The sequence below is a fragment of the Pan paniscus genome, chromosome 12, assembly GCF_029289425.2.
Source record: "Pan paniscus chromosome 12, NHGRI_mPanPan1-v2.0_pri, whole genome shotgun sequence".
NCBI lineage: Eukaryota > Metazoa > Chordata > Mammalia > Primates > Hominidae > Pan > Pan paniscus.
This window is the reverse complement of record NC_073261.2, coordinates 51,891,960-51,917,989: the sequence shown is the minus strand read 5'-3', so window position 1 is coordinate 51,917,989 and position 26,030 is coordinate 51,891,960. Positions and strand designations below refer to the sequence as shown.

The window sequence follows — 26,030 nt, the reverse complement described above, 5'->3', positions numbered from 1 at the left end:
AAAAAACAGCACTCTGTTAGTGTTTTTTTTGTTTTTTTTTTTTTTTTGAGACAGAGTCTCACTCTGTTGCTCAGGCTGGAGTGCAGTGGTGTGACCTCGGCCTACTTCAACCTCCACCTCCTGGATTCGAGCGATTCTCTTGCCTCTCTCGGCCTCCCGAGTAGCTGGGATTACAGGCTTGTGCCACCACACCCAGCTAATTTTTTTGTATTTTCTAGTAGAGGTGGGGTTTCTCCAAGCAGGTGATCTGCCTGACTCGGCTTCCTAAAGTGCTGCGATTACAGATGTGAGCCACCGCGCTCAGCCTATCAGTGTTCTTTCACACAAGATTTGGTAAAAGTAAGAGGGCTGGGCACAGTAGCTCACGCCCAACACTTTGGGAATCCAAGGTGGGAGGATCACTTGAGCCCAGAACTTCAAGACCAGCCTGGGAAACATAGTGAAAACCCTTCTCTACAAAAAAATTTAAAAATTAACTAAACGTGGTGGCGCGTGGCGCGTGCCTGTAGTCCCAACTTCCCAGCTACTTGGGAGGTTCGGCTAAACCCAGGTTACAGTGAGCTAGAATCATGCCACTGCACTCCAGCCTGAGCGACAGAAACAGACCAGTCTCAAAAAAAAAAAAAAAAAAAAAAAAAAAAAAAAAAAAAAAGAGGTACCTTGAGTGAGTGGTAGGAGAAGCCAGAAGCCAAATTCAAAAGGGTTAAGCAGTGAGTGACAGTAAGAAAGTGAAATAAATTCAGGTTCATCCAGACACCTCTCTGATCGAGTCTTGTTCCAGAAACATTGTGGCAGCAGGGTTTTAAACTTTATTTTGCGCTCCGTGGCCCTCCAGATAGTGATTTGAATGATTAAGTGAAACTCTTCTTAGGTTAAGTGTCCTAGTCCACGCTAAAATCATCTTGTTGGTCTCTTTGGCGCTGTCAGCGACCAGTATCAGCACCCGGCTTGTCCCCGCTGCCCGCCGCGTCCCTGGCCCGGATGTGGGAGGCGAAGGCGGTGAGCATTTCCAGAGCGGTGAGATGAGCGCCGCGCATAATCAGGCGATGCCCGTCTCCTGGGGAAGAAACAAACGAGTGAGACAGGGAGGAACCGCAGTGCTGGGGCTTAGGGGCGCGCGGGCTGCTCGCTGTTCCCTCCTGCCCGTCTCTCCACCAAGCCCACCGAACAGCACGTCCACGCAGGGCTCGGAGCCGTCATGCCTCACGTCCGCAATCACTGAGCAGTTGAGATTAGTGGAGCGGACCTTCTCACTGCTCACCGCCTGCAGGAAGGTCCTACGGTGGAAAAACAGAGGAGCGCCAAGCTGAGGGCTTAAAGCCCCGGCTGAAGGAAGGCGCACCACTTCCCGCTTCTACCCACTTCCCCTTCGTACCTCGTCGATTCCACGTTTTTCTCGAAGGGACAGAACTGAACCCGAACCTGTTTGACAGGCCGCAGACCAAGCCGAGCCAAGGCAGCTGCCATGGTGACCTCCGCCCCGGAAGAACTCGTGCAGGCGGAAGTGTCGCATTGCGTGAGGCCGTGAATGGCTGCGCTTCTGCGGGATAGACTTCCGGCCGCCGGCTGCTTAGCAGGCCTGCGAACCGCAGCTCTGGGCTCTCTAGCCCAGGTGGAGAAAGGCAGGAAAGAAAGAGGTGGTTTCGGCACAACGCATGGGGGAGCCCAAAGTAGGCTGTCAGCAAATACAGCCTATCATGAATAGTCCTCTCATACGACGGTGAAAACCATCAATAAATGGCGCAAAAACCTCTTTGCACGAAAATACGCCCGTTTTCTGCAGCCTTTCCCCTTCTGTACCCTGCTGGGCCACATCTAGGCTAACTCGATCTTAAATCCTGGCTTCTTCCAAAGAGAGAGCACTAACACAAGCCGGGATGATCCACACCAGAAGGTAAACACCATTCAGGTAACTGAAGATTAAACACAGTGAGCTCTGAATAGCCAAAGCTTAAACGTGAAAGTACTACAGCCCAATATTCGTAAATGACTGAAAATAGTAATAGGAAGGGCAGTACAGGGTAATACTGTCCTTGGGGCTGATCCAGGTATAGAAATGCCTATTAAACCTCTGTGGTTCCCCATGAATTAGCGTAGCTCCCAGGACTTAAGTTGAAGTGCATTCTAGCCCGTTTTCTTTTTTTGAGACGAAGTTTTGCTCTTGTTGCCCAGGCTGGAGTGCAGTGGCGCGATCTCGGCTCACTGCAATCTCTGCCTCCCGGATTCAAGCGATTCTCATGCCTCAGCCTCCTGAGTAGCTGGGACTACAGGCGCGTGCCACCACGCCCGGCTAATTTTTTGTATTTTTAGTAGAGGCGGGGTTTCACCGCGTTAGCCAGGATGGTCTTGATCGGACCTCGTGATCCGCCCCTCTCGGCCTCCCAAAGTGCTGGGATTACAGGCGTGAGCCCCCTCACCTGGCAGAGCACTCAACTCTTTATCCCTGAGATATTTTCAGTGATGGAGAACTAGGCCTGAACCTCCCAAGGGTCTGACCTTCAGGTTCCAGGCTATGGTCTTGCTCTTTACTCTGGATTCCAGGTGCTGGAGTGATCTTGGATTTTTTTTTTTTTTTTTTTTTTTTTTGAGACAAAGTTTTGCCCTTGTTGCCCAGGCTGGAGTGCAATGGCACAATCTCGGCTCTCCACAACCTTTGCCTCCTAGGTTCAAGCGATTCTCCTGCCTCAGCCTCCCGAGTAGCTGGGATTACAGGCATGCACCACCACGCCTGGCTAATTTTGTATTTTTAGTAGAGACGGGGTTTCTCCATGTTGGTCAGGCTGGTCTGGAACTCCCGACCTCAGGTGATCCGCCTGCCTCAGCCTCCCAAAGTGCTGGGATTATAGGTGTGAGCCACCATGCCCTGCCTAATCTTGGATTTTTTTTTTTTTTTTTTTTTTTTTTTTTGAGACAGAGTCTTGCTCTGTCACCCAGGCTGGAGTGCTGTGGCTGGATCTCAGCTCACTGCAAGCTCCGCCTCCCAGGTTCACACCATTCTCCTGCCTCAGCCTCCCGAGTAGCTGGGACTACAGGCACCCGCCACCACGCCCGGCTAATTTTTTGTATTTTTAGTGGAAACAGGGTTTCACCGTGTTAGCCAGGATGGTCTTGATCTCCTGACCTCATGATCCGCCTGCCTCGGCCTCCCAAAGTGCTGGGATTACAGGCGTGAGCCACTGCGCCCAGCCCCTAATCTTGGATTCTTAAGCCCAGGCTCTTTGTAGCTTATTCTCCAGCATGCTTTCCTCCAAGCTTCCAGTTCTGGGCTTCCTTAATATGCAATTCCAAATGTCTGGATTTTCCAGCTAGAGATGGGGAGCTCTTAACTTTCTGGCTCCTGGTCCCAGGCTCCTTAGGATTCAGGACTGGTTCCCAGGCAGGAAAAAAACGGCAGGTGCCAACGGGGTCGCTGGTGTTGCCTGAGGGCAAGCCAGGCCTGCTGATTTCCCACCAGGTAGCCCTCCGGGCTAGGTCCCCCTCCTCCTAGTGTGCTTTGCAGCTGACCTGTCTGGCCTGGAGATGTTCCAGGCTGGAGGTGGGGCTCCAAGCTCTCCAGGCTATTGAGGCAGCTGCTGGGCAATTTCGTGGTCTGGACCTCCTGACAAGCACCTGGTAAGGCAGGAGTGGAAGGTAGGTGGCTGCTGGGGATATACTGAAGCCAGATTAATGGTGAGAATGGGGTTTGGGACACACAAAGCAGTGAGCGAAGGGGAGTAACTCACAGCAACAGGGGGGCCTCCTGTGGACTTGAGACTTGGGCAGGGGCTGCTGCAACAGACACAGCAGGGCCCCATCCAGCTGCTGGAAGATGCTGAGCATGAGCAGGGTCTGGCGGAGATCAGGGGACAGGCTCCACTGCTCCTCTTCCAGCAACTCCCTGACCACTCCAAAGTCTTGTTTGAGCTGCAGCGCTCCCTGCAGGCTGAAGGCAGAGGTACAGTATGGCCACTTGACCCTCCTGCCTCTCCCACTTATCCCCTTCCTTTTCCCAGTTCCATTCACCCCCTGCCACTTCCGCCTTTACTCCTGACCTGAACCGAATCCCATGGGTAAGAATGTGGTCAAGCCAGGCACCCACGATGGCTGTCAGAGCCTGACCAAGGGCAGGGGCCTGGGCTTGAGGTGGCAACCCTTGCAATCCTTGCAACACAGGCTCCAGTACGGTGCGGACCACTAAACCAGCATACTCACTAGGAGCACTGGGAGGTTCTGGAATAGAGAAGACAGAATATAAGGCTGTGGAGATCCATTGAACCCCTAAATGGAGTGTTTGGGAGAAGAGGGTAGGATTTCAGGAGGGAAGGGTACAGAAGCTGAGGACAAGGATGGAGACAGTGGAGGGGAACCGGAATTTGGAAGGGCTGAGACACTATTACCCCCTTGGAACTCTGGAAGGAGAAGCTGGGATGAGGAGTTACCAGGACAGAGACGAAGCCGCCAGTACCGACCCCGTGGCATGTAGAGCTTGAAACCTTGCATGGCTTGTTTATGACATTCTTGAGAAAAGACACTTAGTGACTCTTCAGGCAGGAGCTGTGGGGATAGGGAGAAAGTAAAAGGGGCTTGTCAAATTATGATGATCCTCTATATCTAAGGAGCTCTATGTCCAACTTGACATCCATAAAACCCCAGAATTGTTGCATAGTTGTGTATGCCTGGCCATTTTTTGAGGAGCAATGCCATAGTTGTCATTGGGTTTTCCAAGAGGTCTGGACCCAAATTATGAACAATTGCCCTAGGATTACCTTGCTCTCCCCAGCTTGGTTCAAAAGATGGAAAATCCTTGAGGTTAATTTTACTATACAAGAGCTTTAAGGAAAAAGAAAGACATACCCTGCCCCCACCCCCGCAACACACACACACACACACACACACACACACACACACACACACACACACACCATATGCCAGAAAGAGGGATTGTATGATCTGCGATGGGCAGAAATTGAGGGAAGAAAGGGGAATTACAATGACCTTTTATTTTTGAGACAGAGTCTTGCTGTGTCGCCCAGACTGGAGTGCAGTGGCGTGATCTCTGCTCACTGCAACCTCTGCCTCCCGGGTTCAAGTGATTCTCCTGCCTCAGGCTCCCAAGTAGGTGGGACTACAGGAGTGCACCACCACACCCAGCTAATTTTTGTATTTTTAGTAAAGACAAGGTTTTGCCATGTTGGTCAGGCTGGTCTCAAACTCCTGATCTCAGGTGATCTGCCTGCCTCTGCCTGCCAAAGTGCTGGGATTACAGATGTGAGCCACTAAGCCACTACACCCAGCCTACAATGATCTTTTGGTTATCACCTACAAAAGGAAGACAAGAACTGTATGTAAACCAGAAGCAATGACTATTTGAACGTTCTGAGACTCAGGAAGTTTTGGAATGTCCTTACATTGAAAGGCATTATTATATATTATTATTCTTCACAGCCCACTCCAGAGCAATATAACCCATAAAGCAAGAAAAGGCCTATATGCTGGTTTTGTTTCTTTGGTTTGATAGGTTGTTTTTGGAGGGAGAGAACACAGCAATAAAGCTGGTTTCTGCTCTACAGCCCATCTTGAGGGAGAGGAACCCCAGTAAATGTGGTTAATGGCAGCTGCTCTGTAAAGAAATGGTAGATGCCAGGGAGCCTGAAGACAGGATAGACCTGGGGGCGGCCAGACATGGAGTGGAGCCCATATGGCTCCTGGCACATCTGACAACCTGTCTAAATCCAAAATCTTCCTCTCTTCTCCAGTAAATGCAAGCCCCCTTCTCCTCCCTTATTTATGTCAAGGAAATTGCCCTTTTGTCAATGGACTTTTGTTAGGAGCCTCTGTACTCAACACTGAGGGAATACAAGGTGCAGAGTATGTGACAGTCTCTCCCCCACCCACTGGGATCTTACAGTCCAAACAGGAAGAAAACTCACAATGCCTCTTTTTTTTTTTTTGAGACCAAGTTTCGCTCTTATTGCCCAGGCTGGAGTGCAGTTGCGCAATCTCAGATCACTGCAACCTCTGCCTCCCGGGTTCAACCGATTCTCATGCCTCAGCCTCTGAGCAGCTGGGATTACAGGCACCCGTCACCATGCCTGGCTAATTTTTGTATTTTTAGTAGAGATGGGGTTTTACCATGTTGGCCAGGCTGGTCACAAACTCCTGACCTCAAGTTATCCACCCATCTCGGCCTCCCAAAATGCTGGGATTACACCCTTCTGCTCTTAAAATGTCACCCCCTCACTTATGAGGTAAAGCGCAAATTGTTGGGGCTGGTGTTCATGCCCTCCACAATTTGATGCCAAATTGCTTACTACCCTACCCCCACACCCAACCCCAGTGAACATACCCACAAAAGGAACCTCTGCTCTGGTAAGGCCACCTCTCTGCTACCCCCACAAGGATCTACAAACTGCCCACTTCCAGTAACCCCAGCCACTCCTCTGAGGCTTCCCAGCCACCATCTCCAGCCATAGGCTGGCCATGTATGGAGCGTTCTTTAACCACATGCCCACTATAGCCTTCCTTCCTCAGGGCTCTATGACCGTCACTGTGTGCAGTACTCATGATGAGCCTGCTCTGGGGCATGTTGAGTTTAAGTAGACAGCAGTAAACTGAGGTAGAAATGCCCAACAGGCAAATGCAGATGTTTAACTAGAATTCTGGGAGCTAGGCTGGGTGTGGAGGCTCATGCCTGTAATCCCAGAACTTTGGGAGGCCAAGGCGGTGGATTGCTTGAGCTCAAGAGTTCAAGAACAGGGCACATGTTCTCAGATCTCCTGAGGGCTATGTCACGAGCCAAACTTTTAATTAAAAAAAAAAATATATATATATATATATAAATAGATACAATATAAATAAAATATATATAGATGTAGATATAATATAAATAAAATATATATATATACTTTTTTTTTTTTGAGTCTCACTCTGTTGCCCAGGCTGGAATGCAATGGCACGCTCTCGACTCACTGGAACCTCCGCCTCCCGGATTCAAGTGATTCTCCTGCCTCAGCCTCCCGAGTAGCTGGGATTACAGGTATGCACCACAATGTCCAGCTAATTTTTGTATTTTTAGAAGAGACAGGGTTTCACCATGTTGGCCAGGCCGGTCTTGATCTCCTAACCTCAGATGATCCACCTGCCTCGGTTTCCCAAAGTGCTGGGATTACAGGTGTGAGCCACTGCACCTGGCCAAAAAATTTTTTTGTTTTCTGTTTTTTTTTTGAGACAGAATTTTTGTTCTTGTTGCCCAGGCTGGAGTGCAATGGCGCTATCTCGGCTCACTGCAACTTCCGCCTCCTGGGTTCAAGCGATTCTCCTGCCTCAGCCTCCCAAGTAGCTAGGATTACAGGCACCTGCCACCATACCGGCTACTTTTTTGTATTTTTAGTAGAGACGGGGTTTCACCACGTTGGGCAGGCTGGTCTTGAACTCCTGACCTCAGGCGATCCACCCACCTTGGCCTCCCAAAAAAGTTTTTAAAAAAGATTTTTAAAAAGGGTTCAAGACCAGCCTGGGCAACATGGCAAAACCTTGTCTCTACAAAAAAAAATTTTTTTTTAAGTAGCTGGGCATTGGCCGGGTGTGGTGGCTCACACCTATAATCCCAGCACTTTGGGAGGCTGAGGTGGGTGGATCACCTGAGGTCAGGGGTTCCAGACCAGCCTGGCCAACATGGTGAAACCCATCTCTACTAAAAATACAAAAACTAGCTGGGCGTGGTGGCAGGCGCCTGTAATCCCAGCCACTCAGGAGGCTGAGGCAGGAGAATCACTTGAACCTGAGAGGTGGAGGTTGCAGTGAGTGGAGATCACGCCACTGCACTCCAGCCTGGGTGACAGAGTGAGACACCTTCTCAAAAAAAAAAAAAAAGTAGCTGGGCATTGTGGCTTCCACCTGTGGTTCCAGCTACTCAGGAGGCTGAGGTGGGAGGATTGCTTGAGCCCAGGAGGTGGAGGTTGCAGTGAGCCAAGATCACATAACTGCACTCCAGCCTGGGTGACAGTGAGACCCCATCTTAGAAAAAAAAAAAGAACTCTGGGAGCCAGAAAGACTGAACCCGGGAGTTCACAGCAGCAAGACACTGTGGGTAAGCAGGAATACTGAGAGAAAAGCAGAGAGTTAAGGACTGAACTCTACAGCCACACCCCTATTCAGGGCAAAGAGGAGAAAACTGAGCAGGAAAACAAAAAACCAGACATCTTCCACATAGGAATAGATAAATGTGCAAAATGGGGAAGAAAAAGTATAATGGCTTTATTCGTAAATATATAAGAAAATGTTAGGAGAAACAGGCAAACATGGATGAAGGTTACTACTGTGAAATAGAAATCAGAGGTGAGTGAGGGCAAACAAAGTGCTATTTTTTCATTAGTTTTATAAAATAATATTCTATTTCACTTTTTAAACTATAGACATGCACTATTTTATTTTTTGAGACAGAGTCTCTCACTGTATTGCCTAGGCTGGCTGGAATGCAGTGGCTATCACAGCTTACTGCAGCCTTGACCTCCTGGGCTCAAACGATCCTCTTGCCTCAGCCTCCCAAGTAGCTGGGAGTACAGGCGCATGCCACCATGCTCAGCTAAATTTTTTAATTTTTGGAGAGATGGGGGTCTGTGTTGCCTAGGGTGGTCTCGCTATGTTGCCCCTGGTGGTCTCGAACTCCTGGCCTCAAGCAATGCTCTTGCCTTGGCCTCCCAAAGCATTAATAAAAATACAAATTAAACTTTTAAGAGAGGAGAAATGTGCCGATAACTGGTAAGTAAAGAGAAAGATGCAATCATTTATCCTGAATTTTCTCTCTAAAATATACCTAAAAGTAACCAAATCATTAATGAAGGCAAGTTTTTCTTCATAGGAGTAATCCAACTCATAAATGAAGTAGGAATGATGAGAATTGAAATGTTACCACTTTACAACCTCTAATGAAATAATGAATCGAGGCAATGATCCACTGTTGCCATCAAAAACGATAGTCTGGCATTACTGGGGAGAGGGTAGGGGATACACAGATGAAATTGACCATGAGTTGATAATTGTTAAATGCTTGGTGACAGACATATGGGAGTCCATTATACACCTCTCTCTACATTTGTACATGTTTGAAATTTTCCATAGTAAAATGTTAAAGGGGCCAGGCATGGTGGCGCATGCCTGTAATCCCAGCACTTTGGGAGACCAAGGTGGATGGATCACTTGAGCTCAAGGGTCTGAGACCAGATTGGGCAACATGGTGAAACCCTGTCTCTACTAAAAAAATTCAAAAGTTAGACACGTGTGGTGGCACGAGCTTGTAGTCTCAGCTACTAGGGAGGCTGAGGTGGGAGGACGGTTTGAGCCCAGAAGGTAGAGGCTGCAGTGAGCTGAGATTGTGCCACTGCACTCCAGCCTGGGTGACAAAGTGAGACCTTGTCTCAAAAAAAAAAAAAAAAAGTTAAAGAGAACAAAAAATGAACAGAGCAAAAAAAGATACATTTAGCAGAGACTCCAAGGAGATTCCAAGTTACTGAGATGTTCTACTCTTCCCACCCCCGATACTTGGCACAGAACATAGGGTCTTACACTGCCACTGTTGAGGCCCCTGTTCTCACCTGGATCTGTGCAGTCAGCTTCTGGATCTCCAGGCCCAGCTGCTGCTCCACTTCCAAAGCTAAGCTTTCCTCTGAGGCCAGGCTATACAAAGCTTCTGCCTCATGCAACAGAGGCTTTGGGTGGAAACAGGGAGTGAGGGCTCAGCCTAGCTCAGGCTGCTCCCCTCCCTACTCCCCAGCCACTCACAGGTAAGTCCTTTTGTATCAGGAGCAGGAAGGAAGCTGGGTCCCATGCTGCCAAGTACTGCTGAGCTCTGCCCAGGAACCAGAGCAAGGTGGTCTGAAGGGTACAGAGACCTAGGGCGACAGGCCCAGGATCTGGGGATTTGAGCAGCAGAGTGAGTATCTTAGGGGTCATGGAGTACCTTTGGGAAAAGGCAGATTTCAGAACAGAGTGAAAGAAAAGAGATATCCTCAACTGCTCTGTGTCCCCAGACCCAGCCCCTCGTCTCACCTGCAGGCTGGCAGAAAATCCGTCGTAACCTGGGCTCTCGAAGGGCATCCAAGAGAGGAGGAAAGAGCTGCTGCAAAAGTTCAGCAGTGCCAGAGGATGTGGGAAGGCTGCCCTGACCCCCAAGAGCTGATCCCAAGGCCTGGCAGAAACCTGAGGATGAGAGAGTATAGTGTGGTGGGGAAGCGGTAACCTGGGACTTATGTCACCCCCAGTGCCCCTTCCTTCTCACCTTGGTCCCAGCTCCAGATAAGCGACTGATGAAGTAGTCTGTGACACAAAGATGCCAGCTCCTTCTCACACTCCTGAGGCAGGGATGCTAGTGGGAGAAATGACTCTGGGGCCTGAAAACAAGGTCTCACTTTCCACAACCCCTGCCCACTCAATGATGAGGCAAGAAGGCATGCTTCCTCCAAGACTCGGGACTGGGGTGGAAAGCAAGACTTTGCCTTGAAAGCTCAGAAGCTATAGTCTGAACCCAAGGGTGTTCTTTCTAAAGGGCCTGCTTTTGCCTTCAGGATGGCAGGTCAGTGAGTTGGCCAAGGGGAAGGAAGAGACCCCAGCCTTCCCAAACGCCCACCCAAGCCCATCACTCACCCTGACCCAGTGCCTGACTCAGCTGTTGCGCTGTTGCCCTGGGGTCCCTCCAGGGTCCCAGATTTAGGTCCAGACTCTGAGCACAGGCTGCCCACAGCAGGGTCCAGTATTGGCTCCACAAGGCTCCAGCCCCTCCGAGCCCTAGTCCACAGCCGGCTGAACCCGCCACGCCCCCCACCAGGCCCAGCAGCCCTGGTAGCAGATCCCCCTCCTCTTGGCACCGCCTGCGGAGCTGGTCCCTCAACGCCGATCCTTGGAGCGCCTCGTCCAGCCGACTTGCCACCTGGCAACCCCGCTCCCCCGTCAAGAGGCGGAGCACACGGGACGTGGGGAAAGGACGTGCGGCCCCTGGGACGTGGCTCAAGGCTTTTCTCTGTAGCGTGTGGTAGGCGGGAAGTGCAAAGAGCAGCTCGGCGAGTTGGGACGACAGGCCCGGGCTGGCGGGCTCCCGGCCGAGAGCGCGAAGCTGCATCTCGATGACAGCCTCCAGGCACTGGGCGGCTAGTCCGATGGGGCGCGCTAGCAGCAGCGGCTCGAGAGTCTCCCCAGGGCCGATTCGCAGGACCGCCCCTTGGGAAGGGTGCAGCTGCAGGTCGCGGCACCACTGGGGCAAGGGGCTAGGGCCGCCGGATGGCGAGCCAGGACTCAGGGTCTTCATGAGTCGCACAGCCGACTGTAGGTGGTAGGCGCAGTCTCGGGCCTGGAGGAGCTGCTCCCGCTCGCGATGCAGCCGCAGCAACACCGCCCGGAGACGCTGCAGCGCGGGAGGGATCGGGCCGCCACCTGCGGGCCCCCGCCTCCAGGCCGCAGCATCAGCCTCGTAGTCCTCGCTCACATCCGCCGGCGTCGGCCACCACGGCGTCCCTCCAGAAGTTCCGCTCGGCCAGCAGTGAACCTCCCAGCGAAGACCGCCCGTTCGACTTCTCTCCCACCGCTCCTCCCCAGTGCCCCCGGGTTGCGCCCTCAGCGGGGGCACGATAACCAGTGGAGGCAGGCTACCTGAGCGAGACTCCTGGGCCATGGGGCGGCGGGTCCGGAACGAACCTAACGATTCCCACTTCCCTGCACGGACCAACGCCCGCCGCAGCTCGGACTTCGCCCCATCGCAAGAGCCGTTTTCTCCAGTCCGGGAGTCGCAGGGACCTTCATGGACTCTCTCGTGCTCCGTAATGCGAGGCTTCTGCCCCTAACAAACATGGCCGCCTACTCTGTCCCACCCCGCCCTTTGGCTGGTATCAAACACTAGACTACCTTTCATTTCCGGGTCACTGTAGATGCGATGGCGCCGATTCCGAAGACTGTGGGGCGGATCAAGCTAGGTGAGCGGTATGACAAGACCAGTGGGGGTCTAGGAGGGCAGAGGCAGCCCCTCTTGGGTCCACCTGTGGTCTGAACGTTTCGAGTAGGATTTTATGCAGAGGGCGGAGAGTCGAGGGTAGAGTGGGGAGGACTCTAGCCCATCTGTCCCGAGCCCGCTGACGAGGCTCCGCCTTCCTTTCCTGTAGACTGCCCTCTACGGCCCAGCTGCCCACTGGAGGTCGCTGCTGTACCCAAACTTTGCAAGGAATTCGGTCCAGAGGATTACGGCGAAGAGGTAAAAACGACCCCCAGTTTCCCCCAGTCCTGCTCATTTTGGTCACGCCTCTTTGAAGTCAGCTGTGCAGAAACCCGCGACGGATGGGCGCCAGACGGGGCTCTGGAGGCTTTGGGGAGTTGTAGTCTCCGGCCATGCCCTTGAGGATCTTAGGCAAGTGAGGGGCAGGGGATCAGGAGGATGATCCTGATGTAACAGATGCTCGAAGTGGGTAGAATTGAGCAGACAAGGGTCTCTGAGTTGAGGATTAGGGAGTGGGTACGAGTTCCTTGGGAAAAGATGGAGGCCGGGCGCGGTGGCTTGTGCCTGTAATCTCAACACTTTGGGAGGCTGAGACGGGAGGATTGCTTGAACCCAGGAGTTAGAGACCAGCCTGGGCAACATAGTGAGACCCCATCTCTACAAAAATGTTTTTAAAAAATTTAGCCCGCGTGGTGGGTGGGGGATCTCTTGAGCGCGGGAGGTCAAGGTTTCAGTGAACCATGATCGTGCCACTGCACTCCAGCCTGGGGAACGGTGAGACTCTGTCTAAAAAAAAAAAAAAGCTGGGCCCAGTGGCTCACACCTGTAATCTCAGCACTTTGGGAGGCCTAGGGGGGCGGATCACTTGAGGTCGGGAGTTCGAGACCAGCCTGGCCAACATGGTGAAACGTCATCTCTACCAAAAATACGAAAAACTAGCTGGGCGTGGTGGTGTGCGCCTGTAATCCCAGTCACTGGGGTTACTGAGGCAGGAGAATCGCTTGAACCCGGGAGGCAGAGGTTGCAGTGAGCCGAGATCACACCACTGCACTCCAGCCTGGGCAACAGAGGGAGACTCCATTTCAAAAAAAAAGAAAAAATATCTTTTTATAGATGGAGGGGACAGTGTGAGCAAAGACAGTAAAACAAGGAAAAGTTGAGAGAACTTTACCAAAGTGAGACCAGAGTAGAGAATCTGGTTGGAACAGTAAAAGATGCGGTGGGAGCGAAGGCAGCAGTTGGCTTGAAAGGCTTTGACTTAGCACAGGGGTTTGGATGTTCTCAAGTAGGCAACAGAGTTTTTTTGTTTTTTGCTTTTTTTTAAGATGGAGTCTCACTCTGTCGCCCAGGCTGGAGTGCAGTGGTGTGATCTTGGCTCACTGCAACCTCCGCCTCTCTGGTTCAAGCAATTCTTCTGCCTCAGCCTCCTGAGTAGCTGGGACTACAGGCACATGCCACCAGTCCCAGCTAATTTTTGTATTTTTAGTAGAGACTGGGTTTCACCATGTTGGCCAGCATGGTCTCGATCTCTTGACCTCGTGATCCGCCCGCCTTGGCCTCCCAGAGTGCTGGGATTGCAGGTGTGAGCCACCATGCCCGGTAGACAGCAGGGTTTTTGAAGGAGGGACAGGATCAGATTTGGAAGCATTGAGGCGCTATACTCCCTAGAATCTCAAACTCAAACCCAAAAGTTAATTTAATTAACTTTTGTTAAATTAATTTATCATGTTTGTAAATTGGTTGCTTTTCTTCTAATCCCAATTTTGGTTAATAACACAAACTTTCATCTAGTTGTTTAATCTAGAAATCTGATAATCATTTTATATCCCTTTCCTTTACCTCAAACATTTAGTTAGTCACTAAAATTTACTTTTTTTTTTTTTTTTTTTGAGACAGAGTCTCACACTGTCGCCCAGGCTGGAGTGCAGTGGCGCCATCTCTACTCACTGCAACCTCCACCTCCCAGATTCAGGCAATTTTCCTGCCACAGCCTACTGAGTAGCTAAGATGGCAGACACCCACCACCATGCCCAGCTAATTTTTGTATTTTTAGTAGAGAGGGGTTTCACCATATTGGCCAGGCTGGTCTCAAACTCCTGACCTTGTGATCTACCCATCTCAGCCTCCCAAAGTGCTGGGGTTACAGGCATGAGCCACCATGCCGGCCACTAAAATCTACTTCTAAATGTCTCTTGACAGAAGCCCCTCATTTCCGTTCCTGGTCTTGCTGCCATTCCCTTATATCAAGACTCCTTGTATCTGGCCTGAACTAAACATTACATCCATAGCCTCATCTTCCCCTGAGCAGTATTTCTTTTTTTTTTTTTTTTTTGAGATGGAGTTTTGCTCCCGTTGCCCAGGCTGGAGTGCAATGGTGTGATCTTGGCTCACCGCAACCTCTGCTTCCCGGGTTCAAGTGATTCTCCTGCCTCAGCCTCCCGAGTAGCTGGGACTACAGGCGCCCGCCACCACGCCTGGCTAATTTTTTGTATTTTTAGTAGAGACAGGGTTTCACCATGTTAGCCAGGCTGGTCTCGATCTCCTGACCTTGTGATCCGCCCGCCTCAGCCTCCCAAAGTGCTGGGATTACAGGCGTGAGCCACCGCACCTGGCCCAATTTTGTATTTTTGTACAGATTGCGTTTCTCCATGTTGGTCATGCTGATCTCACACTCCAGACCTCAGGTGATCCACCCTCCTTGACTTCCCAAAGTGCTGGGATTACAGGCTTGAGCCACCACGCCCGGCCATCTCAGCACTATTTCATTTGATTGTTTCATTCCCCAGATCAAGTCCACTGCTATCACTGACAAGATAAAGTCTACACTCACGGCCAGGCGCAGTGGCTCACACCTGTAATCCTAGCACTTTGGGAGGTTGATGCAGGCGGATCATGAGGTCAGGAGATGGAGACCATCCTGGCCAACATGGTGAAACACCGTCTCTACTAAAATACAAAAAATTAGCTGGGCATGGTGGTGGGCGCCTATAGTCCCAGCTACTTGGGAGGCTGAGGCAAGGGAATTGCTTGAACCCAGGAGATGGAGGTTGCAGTGAGCCGAGGTTGCGCCATTGCATTCCAGCCTGGAGACAGGGTTAGACTCCGTCTCAAAAAAAAAAAAAAGTTCACACTCACTGTGTCACACATGTTTCTTCACACACAGTTCCTGGCTCTGTCTCTATTGGAATAGCCTCCTCACCAATCTCTGTTTACTCAGCACGCACACAATACCACCTATGTACTAGATACTGTTGTAGGTACTGAGAGACAGCAGTAAATCAAACAGACCAAAATCTTTCTATTCAACAAATTAGGAGCATCTAATGAGGGCAACCAGTGACCAAATAAATAAACAACATAGTATGTCAAATATGAGAAGTACAAAGAAAAAGCAAGAAGGAGGATAGGGAGTGCTGAGTGGAGTTGGGAAGTTTCTCCTTCTAAAAGGAGTGGTCAGGCCAAGTGTGGTGGCTCACGCCTGTAATCCCAGTACTTTGGGAGGCTGAGGCACGTGGATCACCTGAGGTCAGGAGTTCGAGGACAGCCTGACTAACATGAAGAAACCCCGTTTCTACTAAAAGATACAAAATTAGCTGGGCATGGTGGTGCATGCCTGTAATCCCAGCTACTCTGGAGGCCAAGGCAGGAGAATCACTTGAACCCTGGAGGCGGAGGTTGCGGTGAGCCAAGTTCATGCCATTGCACTCCAGCCTGGGCAACAAGGGCGAAACTCCACCTCAAAAAAAAAAAAAGGGAGTGTTCAGAGAAGGCCTCTCTGAGAAAGTGACATTTACATAGAGATCTAAAAAGGACGAAGGAGTGAGCTGTTCACTGGGGAAAAAGCATTCTAGGCAAAGTAAAGTGCAAAGCCCTAAGATGGGAGCATAGTTGGTATGTTGTGGGAACTTCCAAGGACACTGCTGTGGCTGGAGGAGGGTAACAAGATAGGAGAAGATTCACAATGATATTGGGGGACCAGATCATATGTAGTGGCCATGTAGTGAATTCAGAGAGCAGCACAGACTGTGGTTTGGGGACAGGTAGTAGAAAGTCAAGGAAGTACCTGTTTGTTTGTTTTTTTGAGACGTAGTCTCGCTCTGTTGCCCAGGCTGGAGTGCAGTGGCGAGACCTCGGCTCACCACAACCTCCACTTCCCAGTTTCAAGCAATTCTCCTACCTCAGCCTCCCAAGTAGCTGGGATTACAGATGCGTGCCACCACACCTGGCTAATTTTTGTATTTTTAGTAGAGACGGGTTTCACCATGTTGGTCAGGCTGGTCTCGAACTCCTGACCTCAAGTGATCCGCTTGCCTTGGCCTCCCAAATTGCTGGGATTACAGGCGTGAGCCACTGCACCCGGCTTTTAATTTTTTTTAATTTATTTTTATTTTTTATTTTTAATGATGACTATACTGGTTTGAGGAGGAAGAGAGAAGAAATACAGTATATATTTGAGTGGCACATCCTGAGGAGGCTGCCTGACATGGGGCAGAGAGCATGCTTTATTTATTTATTATTAATTAATTAATTAATTTATTTTTATGAGACAAGAGCCTCACTCGGTCACCCAGGCTGGTGTGCAGTGGTGTGATCTTGGCTACTGCAACATCTGCCTCCCAAGTTCGAGCAATTCTCGTGCCTCAGCCTCCTGAGTAGCTGGGACTACAGGCGTGTGCCACCATGCCCAGCTAATTTTTGTATCTTTAGTATAGATGGGGTTTTGCCATGTTGGCTAGGCTGGTCTAAAACTCTTGGCCTCAAGTGACCCACCCGTCTTGGCCTCCCAAAGTGCTGGAATTACAGGCGTGAGCCACCATGCCCAGCCATATTTATTTATTGAGACAGGGTCTCCCTCTGTTACCCAGGCTTCAGTGCAGTGGCATGATCATAGTTCACTGCAGCCTTGAACTCCTGGGCTCAAACAGTCCTTCGACTTCAGCCTCCCAAGTAGCTGGGACTATAGGCGTCCGCCACCACACCTGGCTCATTATTTATGCTTATGTTGCAGTTAGGAAGATGACACAAACCCACCAGGAAATTGAATTTTAAGTATAAGACTGATGAAAGTGCCTAGCAGTATTGGAGATGCTGTTAAGCCAGGACTCTCTTCTGAGGGAAGCCTTGGATCTAAAATTGTTTAGAAAATTGAATATACCTCAATCATCTGAAGTCCTGCCTACAGATTTTTTTTTTAGCACGCTGGAGTTTCTAAGTTTGTGGCTTCTAACTCAATAAGTCCAAACGATCATTGGCTTCTAAGCGTCTCAGTCAGTCCTGCTCTGTTTAGGCCTGATTAGGCAAATAGGAATGTGATCATTCCTGTCTTTGAAGCTTATACTCCCTGAGGAAATGACTCCCATCAGGACCACAGAATGTGTGGGCCAGGCCTTAAAAGAGTCTTGCCTTATTTTGTGAATGAGGGAGAGGTCCAAAGAAGTTAAATGACTTCTCCAGAATCAAACAGGCAGGTAGTGGCAGAGTGAAAATTTGGACAAGCTGGACATGATGGTGCACACCTGAAGTCCCATCTACTCAGGAGGCTCAGGCAGGAGGATCGCTTGAGCCTAGGTGTTTGGGTCTAGCCTGGGCAACACAGCAAGACCCTGTCTCAGAAACAAACAAAAAATAGTCGGCCGGGCACAGTGGCTCACACCTGCAATCCCAGCACTTTGGGAGGCTGAGGCGGGTGGATCACTTGAGGTCAAGAGTTCAAGACAACTTGGCCAACATGGTGAAACCGCCTCTCTACTAAAAATACAAATGGCATTGTGGCGCGTGCCTGTAATCCCAGCTACTTGGGAGGGTGAGGCAGGAGAATCGCTTGAACACGGGAGGCAGAGGTTGCAGTGAGTTGAGATCATGCCACTGCACTCCAGCCTGGGTGACAGAGCAAGAATCCACCTCAAAAGAAAAAATAACCTCAGATGCAAGTGGCTCCACTCCAGCACAATGCCCTTTGGAATTCCATGCTGCCTGGCCAATGAGGAGAGCAATAGAAAGCAATCAATAACAAGTTTCTAAATTGTGTAACACAGATAATGTGGTTGCAGGTTAGTTGGAGGAGGCAGAGATAATTGGAGATGAAAGGGTCTGGGAAGGCTTTGAAGGGAGATAGAATTTGAACTGGACCTTGAAGGTGAGGCAAGATGTGAGAAAGAAGCTCAGAGTTAGGAGGGATTGGAGAGCAGCTGGGGGAAGGCCCCAAGGCTGGAGGGAGCCTGGTGGTGGGAGGGAGGACAGCAGTGAAGCAGGGGAGGATTAAAAGGAGGGCTGGAAAGGTCAGCCTGGGAGCCTTTTGGAAGGCTCTGAATCGTAGGCTGAGGAATTAGGTTCAACTCTGCCTATGGCCTTGGCAGTGGGGGATTATTGGATGTCCCTGAGTAGGGAAGTAATTTCTTAGAGCTTAGTTTTGTGGAGAAACAGATGAGGTGCAGAGGAGCGGCCAGCCAGGAGCTGCTGTACTTGTTTAGGTGTGAGCTAGCCTCAGGGTGGGTTATGTGGAGCTGTTCATACTGCAGATATGACAGGGGGCCTAGCTGGAAGAGCAGGTGGGAGGGCTTCATTCCAGGGGCCTCAGTGTGGCTAACTCAGGTTGAGGAGAGAAGATCCTGGATGGTAGAGGAGGCCAGGTTGAATACCATACTCAACCCTTGGGAAGGCAGGAAAGCAGCAAGAGGAGGTGATTCACTACAATAGCTGGGGGCAGCAGATTTTGTGGTGCTGAGGAGGGAGAGGTCAGAGCCAGTGAGAGTCTCTGGGCTGGATAGCTGGTTGGTGGCTGCCATGGTGGAGAGATCAAGCCAGCGAAGCCCTTGCTCTCTCCAGGAACTGCCCCCAACACCAGCCTCCCCTCCCCTCCCCTCCCCTCCCAGGACATAGTGGATTTTCTTCGACGGCTTGTGGAGAGTGATCCCCAGGGCCTGCACCGGATCCATGTGGATGGGAGCAGCGGGCGGCTGCAGCTGTGGCACCATGGTGGGGAGTGCAGGGACCGGGCCCAGGGATCGAGGCTGGTACCCTGGGAGGGCTGACCCTCAGATGCACCCCTCTCTCATGTTCTTTCTTTCCTGTCTCTTTCTCCCTCCTGACAGATTACCTCCTGGGCCACTTGGATGATGAAGGGAAATCAACTGGACAGAGTGACAGGGGCAAGGGGGCTGAGGGACTGGGCACCTACTGTGGTCTCCGCAAGTCCTTCCTGTATCCTCCCCAAGAGTCTGAGCCCTGCCCTCAAAGCCCCTCTGCCTCTGCCACCTTCCCCAGTGTCTCAGACAGCCTGCTTCAGGTGGCCATGCCCCAGAAGCTCCTGGTGACAGAAGAGGTGAGATTCTCAGGAGAGGGCTTTGCCGTCTCCCAGGGTTCTTTCAATCCCCGTATCCCCATCCCTATATTCTCCCCTAATTGGTACCTTTCAAGATCCTTCTGTACTGCCTGCCCCCTTTCATGTTTGCTCTCCATTTCCCGTTTCTCTCTTTTTCTGTCACCTGCCCTTCGTCCTTCAGGAAGCCAATCGCCTGGCTGAGGAGCTGGTGGCTGAGGAGGAGCGCATGAAACAGAAAGCAGAGAAAAAGCGACTCAAGAAGAAGGTGGCTAGAGCATGGCTGGAGGGTGCAGGGGAGCCAAAGGGATTTGGGAGAGGGAAAGAGGAAACTTTGTGGGAACAGGAGAGAGCTCAAGATGGCCTGCAGTGGACTCTCTTGCCAGGAGGACACAAGGGGCCCAGGGACTGGGGGGTCTCTCACAGGCCATCTGGTGCAGTGGTTCTGGAATCCTACTGTGCTGCCTAGGTAGGAATCTGCCTCCTTACATGAGGCCTCTTGCTGGTGCCTCTCTTGTCTGCTTTTTCACCTGCAAAATGAGGATAATAATGATGCCTGTCTCATAGAGCTGCAAAGATGGAATGCGAAATCTTAGCCCAGCACACGACATACAGTAAGTGTTCAAAATACATCATTGTTACCATTACTATTGCAGCGTCAAAAGGAACGGAAGCGACAGGAGCGTTTGGAGCAGTACTTTGGGGAGCCCAAGGTGAGTATCTAGGGCAGGTACTAAGAGCACCAAGTGCCAGGAAGGTGAGGGCCAAGAAAGCAGGCAGCTCAAGGTGATCCCAACTCTGTACCTGTCTATCTTTCTTCCAGGCCAGCACTACCTCAGATGGAGAAGAGAGCCCCCCATCCAGCCCTGGAAACCCAGTTCAGGGACAGTGTGGTGAAGAAGAGGTGAGAGCCCCTTTTTTCCCTTCTTGGTCTCTGCTCATTTTCCTCCTCCTCCTCCTCCTCCAGAATGTACTTCATCCCCACCCCCTCCCTAACTTTCCATTTTGTTCACAGGACTCACTGGATCTATCTAGCACTTTTGTGTCTCTGGCTTTGCGCAAGGTTGGGGATTGGCCCCTCAGTGCCCGCAGAGAGAAGGGACTGAACCAGGAGCCCGAAGGCAGGGGTCTGGCCCTCCAGAAGATGGGTCAAGAGGAAGAGAGCCCTCCAAGAGAGGAGAGGCCCCAGCAGAGTCCAAAGGTACAGGTGAGGTGGCTGAAGAACCTTATTCAGCTGGAACCGTGGAAGGGGCACAAGGAGCTGCTGGGGAGGCACAGGGTCTAAGGATTGACACAGGGTCCAGTGGGAGTTCTCTGGCTCTAGGGTCAAGAGACCTACAGTCAGGCCCCATCACTGTCACCATGACCCCGGGTGGTTTCCTGTCTAGGAAGATAGGGCTGATACCATCTTGTAGGGCTGTCATGAGGATTACATGAGTTGGGTAATGCTAATTGCAGTGTTACCTGTTTAAACAAAGGAGAAGGATTTGGGGAGGCTGAGACCTCAAAACCTGCTTGACTTTGCACCCTATCCCCAGGCATCTCCGGGACTGCTGGCAGCTGCCTTACAACAGAGCCAGGAACTGGCAAGTGAGATCCTTTCTCTCTCCCTCCTCACCCCACCCTCCCTGGGGTAGCCCCATCTGAATCTTCTCACCCTCTTTCCTTTCCAGAGTTGGGTACCAGCTTTGCTCAGAATGGTTTCTACCATGAGGCCGTGGTCCTCTTCACCCAGGCCTTGAAGCTCAACCCCCAGGACCACCGGTAGGTGGGGGCTTGGCCAGGGCAGGGCAGAGTGTTGAGGACTCAGACCTTTGGCCACCTTCTGTCTTTATCAGGTTATTTGGAAATCGTTCCTTCTGCCATGAGCGGTTGGGTCAGCCAGCGTGGGCCCTGGCTGATGCCCAGGTGGCCCTTACCCTACGGCCTGGCTGGCCCCGGGGCCTCTTCCGCCTGGGCAAGGCCTTGATGGGACTACAGGTAATAGGTCTGGGGCTGGAAACAGGAGAGATTTGAGTGGGATGGAGTGGGGAGAGGGTCTATGTTGACTTTCTAGATAAGCTTCTAGTACCAAAATGTCACAATGGTTGTGGTACTAGGAGCAGGGGCCAGTTTTAGAAAGGGTACTTTTAAGCGCCTTGACACCTAATCTTTTCTTTCTGATCCCTCTGGGACCAAAGCGCTTCAGAGAGGCAGCTGCTGTGTTTCAGGAAACTCTGAGAGATGGGTCCCAGCCTGACGCAGCCCGAGAGCTCCGCTCTTGCCTTCTCCACCTCACACTGGTAAGGGGGCCAGGCACACTGTCATGCTGAGGCGGGTATCAGGGAGAATTGGCTGGGACTGCAATACCAAGCCTCAGGTGGCTAAGGAGGGGGCGGGGAAGGATGGGTGGAATGAGAGGCATGGGCTGTCCTGCTTAAAAGAAGGATCTGGTGCCCTTCTCTCTCCCTTCTCAGCAGGGTCAGCGAGGAGGAATCTGTGCACCACCTCTGTCACCTGGGGCCCTCCAGCCACTTCCCCATGCTGAGCTGGCACCCTCAGGCCTACCTTCCCTCAGGTGCCCTCGAAGCACTGCTTTGAGGTCCCCTGGCCTGTCTCCACTCTTGCATTATCCTTCATGTCACCGAAGCCACCCCAACCAGCCCCTCTCCCAGACTCAGAGTAGAAGGCCCCATCCTCTCCAGCCCCAGGACCCTTCAAAGGGCTGGGACATCCTGGGACTTGGGCTCCAGCATCTGTCTCAGGCCAGATGAGGGGGCACCGGTCCCTCATAGGGCAGGGCCATGTATATATCCCTTGGTGGGGGACATAGTGTGGTGACAGTTCACTGCATATTTTGAGACCTTATTCTCTAGATCCATAGTTAATGATGCCCTGGCAGTCATTCCTCTTGCCATGGGGAAGCTTCTGATGAGAGAAAGGAGCCCCACATCCACTGAAACATCCTTTGGTTCTCAAGCTTCTTCTGGAGGCAGTAAGGAAAAATAAAACCCACCAAGGCTCAAGAAGGGAACTATAGAAAAGTTCAGATTTTTAGGCTATAGCAGAGACAGTGAGAAAGCATCTGGGCCTTTCTCTTCCTCTTGGTCCAGGGGACCTCATTCACCAACTAGAGCTTGGTGTACAGGAATGGGGTCACAGTGCTGAGGGGGCTTGAGTCCCACCTTTCAGCTTGATGGATGCTCACCTCTTCTCAGCCCCAGCTCGTGCCCTGTTTTTCTAGCCATAGCCCCCAGATTACTCACAGTTCCTCATGCCATTTCCTGTCCAGATTGCTGTGTATGACTCTGACCTCTCTTGTCCAGTGGTCTGGTGCTCACCTCCTCTCACTGCTAGAATATTCACCAAGGGTTTGCATTTGGGAAGTCCCTTACCAGCTCCTGCTTAGAGCTGGTAGGGCCATACATGTCCACACTCCCAACTGGTAGCTCTCCCGCTGAATGGGGCCTCAGCAGGTGCCCAGGCTGCTACAACCTTGGCCACTCTGTTTCTCCACCCCAGCACTGGGCATTGTAATTAGCCTTTCCCCATGTTAATTTATTCAGTTTTTTCAAGGGTCAACTGAATTCCCCACTTCCTGGGTAAGAAGCATGATCTCCTTTTAATTTCACCTCTAAGATCCTGGCAGCTTCCCCTAGCTGGTTCCTCTGTAGTCCTGCTGGGACTGTCAGCTCATTTAAATGTGGGTCTGCAGAAGGCTTTAGGTCTCCCCCAACCCCCTTACCTTTCACAGAGGAACCTTTCATCAGGATAAATGATTATTGCTGCCCTGTGGGTCTTGCTCAATACTGTTCATACCTGGAGAGAGAAGGTATTGAAACATCTCCTTTATGTGTGACTTTCCCAAATTTTTAAAAATTGTTTATGGTTTAGGCCCCTTAAATACTGTGTAGCAGGATGAAGTCTACCATTACCAGCTGGGTCACCTTGGATGGGTCTGTCAACATCTAAGCCTCAATTCCCTCACCTGTAAAAATGAGGGTAGTCCCTACCTCATAAGGGATATTGTGAGGATGGAAAACCAAAGTGTGAGAAAATACCTCCCAAGTGCCTGGTACATAGTGGGTGCTAAATAAACCACTTTTTGTCTGCAACTGTCCTACATAGTCATGCTTCCCACAATAGGAAGAGAGGAGTGTGGGTGAATTGGTGCTGAAATTCACAAAATCCAGAGTTCTGGGACTGGATTCTCAAAGTGTGCTTTCTAGGCTAGCAGCATCAGCATCATCCAGGAACTTACTAGAAATGCAATTTCTCAGGCTGGGCACGGTGGCTCACGCCTGTAATCTCTGCACTTTGGGAGGCCAAGATGGGTGGATCATCTGAGGTCAGGAGTTTGAGACCAGCCTGACCAACATGGAGAAACGCCTCCTCTGCTAAAAATACAAAATTAGCCAGGCGTGGTGTCACATGCCTATAATCCCAGCTACTCGGGAGGCTGAGGCAGGAGAATCGCTTGAACCTGGGAGGCGGAGGTTGCGGTGAGCCGAGATTGTGCCATTGCATTCCAGCCTGGGTAACAAGAGCAAAACTCTCAAAAAAAAAAAAAAAGAAATGCAATTTCTCAGGCCTCCCGCAATGACCTACATCAGAAACCATGGGAGCAGGGCCCAGCAATTTGTGTTTCAATAAGCCTACCAAGTGATCCTGATACACACTGTTCGAGGGCGGGGCTTAGCGGAGCAGACCTCCATCCAGAGGCCATTTTGGTGGGACAGGTTTGAGTTTTGTTGTCCAAGTCTTCAGTATAAGAGGTGGCAGTGCTAGCTGGGCTAGAATTTGGGAAACCTCAATGGGGAGAGAGATTATGACTCAGCCAGTTAATTTGACTGGACCCTACCTTCCTAACTAGAAGGATTTGCCCTGAGAGTTCTTTGCTCACCCCTGGTTGGGGAGCAGGATGGGCATAGGTGGTTGTGTTTGTCCAAGGGGTGATTATATTACAGTGGTTCCATAAGAGGCCTGCCCATCTGGTTTTCCTGTTTTTGAGCAGGGACCTGCATGCTTTTGGGATGTCTGTAGGGCTCCTGACCTCTCAAAGGCCACCCACCACTACTCAATGGTATTTTTGCCTTCCAGCTGAGCTGGCTCCTTGTTCTAGCTTCTCAAGTAAATGTTCCCTCCCCAGTACCTTAGCCTGCCCTGGACTTGTAGCTTCTCCAAGAGTCACGTGACTCCTGACACTTTGCCCCATTTTCACCCTCCTAATTAATAGGGGTCTGACCCAACAGCCTGAGTTCTGAGTTCCCAGGACTGGAAAGTAGAGTGACCAACCATCCTGGTTTTCCTGGAACTGAGGGATGTTCTGGAGTGAGGGACTTTCAATGCCAAAACTTGGAAAATGCTGGGCAGATGGGAAAGAGTTGATCACCCTACTGGAAATGTTCCAGAGAGGCAGTATTTAGAAGGGAGTACTGAAGGGGCAATGCAGTTGCAAAGAATTATTTTTTTGCATATGCATAATGGCTGACAGATTCTTAGCTCCACACCAGTGGTCACTGTCTGTTTCCATGTTGCCATTTTTCTTCCAGTTGCCCACATTTGCTAGGTTGTCATTGACTCATGCAATCCTTGATCCCTGCGGCAATCGCAGATTCCTCTTCTGTGACCACCTCCCAGCCCCACCTCAAGTCTGGCCCGGAGTTCTCTCTGCTGTTACCTTCTGCAGTGGCCAGATATATACTCCCTTTTTCAGGTCTCTACCAGTCTCTGATCCAACCTGCACCCACAGCCAGATTGGCCTACCCTAAACAATGGTCTCTTGTCTCTCTTCTCTAAAACCTCCAGGGACCATGCTCTAAAGTACAATGCCTAAGTCCCTACCTGTGGCCCTTTCTCCTCCCCTCTCTCTGTAAATCCTTTGCTTCTTTCCTTTAGGCTCAGTCACCTTTATAGAGACCAAGAGCATGGGCTCCTGAGTCGGACAAGCAAACAGCTCAGTCCCTGTGCCACCACTTACAAACTGTGACCTGGCCAAGTTTCCTCAGGGTTCTGTAATTCAGTCTCATCCTTAAAATGGAAAGAAAAGTCTCTGTCCTGTTGGGTTATTTTAAGGATTAATACCTGCAAAGCACTTGGAACTGCTTAATAAGTGGTACTGTCTGAAAATGCCAGATTCCCTTCTGCCTTCCAGCCTTGTTCACTCTCCAAGGAATATTCTCTCTTGGGCCCTCCACCTGCAACTAAGGCCCTAGCTGACCCCCGTTGAACCCATGGAACTTCCTTGAAAGTGGGGTTGTCACACTTAGGCAGAGGCAGGAGAAAGTCTGAAGAGAGCCAGAGGACTGACAGGAGAGAAGGGAAGCAGGAAAGACACCTGAGCTTGATCTGAAGATTGGCTGGGACCACTGGGGAGGGGAAGGCCTGCAACTACTGAGCGTTCCCTCTCCTCTCCTCTCACCCTGCAGGAGGGTGATTATCACCAGTGGAATAAATGAATGTCAGAAATGTCCACTGGCTGAGTTAGGCTGGAATCCCTACCAGGCAAGGCCACTACTCCAAGCTTCGCCCCAGCAGGCCAAGCCTTTCCACCCTCTGGCTGCTGCCACCATCCTAGTGGGAAAATTTCTGGCCCAGGGGCCTGGTAGAGGTCTTCCAGGTAGGGGTGTGGCCTCTCTGGGCACCCGTCTCTTTGCCTGTGTCCCAGCGGAGGGTTCTTTTGGCAGGATGGGGAAAGGGTCAGGAACCCATTAACAGGTGGGGAAACAATGTCATCACTCTGGGGCCAACCTAGGGATTAGAATCAAGGTCTCCCAG

The 26,030-nt window shown here is 51.1% G+C and overlaps 2 protein-coding genes across 20 annotated transcripts; one reads left to right on the top strand and one right to left on the bottom strand.

Moving 5' to 3' along the window:
• Positions 1–786: 786 nt before the first annotated feature.
• LOC100988969 (large ribosomal subunit protein mL53) lies at positions 787–11,737 on the bottom strand. Of its 9 annotated transcripts, XR_004669925.2 has the most exons (12): positions 10,621–11,641; positions 10,256–10,342; positions 10,027–10,176; positions 9,760–9,890; positions 9,573–9,686; positions 4,377–4,533; positions 4,032–4,209; positions 3,723–3,922; positions 3,505–3,609; positions 1,376–1,603; positions 1,165–1,277; positions 1,019–1,057 (listed from the first exon to the last, which is right to left on the bottom strand). XR_004669925.2 is itself a non-coding variant. In XM_008962687.3 (11 exons), exons 1-11 carry the CDS (start codon positions 11,639–11,641, stop codon positions 924–926), a joined length of 2,505 nt encoding a protein of 834 aa, XP_008960935.3. In that variant the 3' UTR covers positions 787–923. The 9 variants fall into 9 exon arrangements, 8 of the variants coding, with proteins under 8 accessions (XP_008960935.3, XP_034809312.2, XP_034809313.2 ...); XM_008962687.3 differs by lacking the exon at positions 1,165–1,277 and having other exon boundaries at positions 787–1,057; XM_034953421.2 differs by lacking the exon at positions 1,165–1,277 and having other exon boundaries at positions 787–1,057; positions 4,419–4,533.
• A 63-nt stretch (positions 11,738–11,800) lies between these two features.
• On the top strand, positions 11,801–25,295 carry TTC31 (tetratricopeptide repeat domain 31). 11 transcript variants are annotated; one of them, XM_008962690.4, is made up of 13 exons: positions 11,801–11,939; positions 12,126–12,214; positions 18,829–18,931; positions 19,048–19,277; positions 19,459–19,542; positions 19,931–19,987; positions 20,098–20,178; positions 20,290–20,475; positions 20,813–20,864; positions 20,948–21,038; positions 21,113–21,254; positions 21,455–21,556; positions 21,731–23,368. In XM_008962690.4, the coding sequence occupies exons 1-13, from the start codon at positions 11,900–11,902 to the stop codon at positions 22,025–22,027; spliced, it is 1,554 nt and encodes a 517-aa protein (XP_008960938.1). In that variant the 5' UTR covers positions 11,801–11,899; the 3' UTR covers positions 22,028–23,368. The 11 variants fall into 11 exon arrangements, with proteins under 11 accessions (XP_008960938.1, XP_063450903.1, XP_034809316.1 ...); XM_063594833.1 differs by having other exon boundaries at positions 11,818–11,939; positions 20,290–20,481; positions 21,485–21,556; positions 21,734–23,368; XM_034953425.3 differs by having other exon boundaries at positions 11,819–11,939; positions 20,290–20,481; positions 21,455–21,495; positions 21,729–23,368.
• The last annotated feature ends 735 nt before the right edge of the window (positions 25,296–26,030 follow it).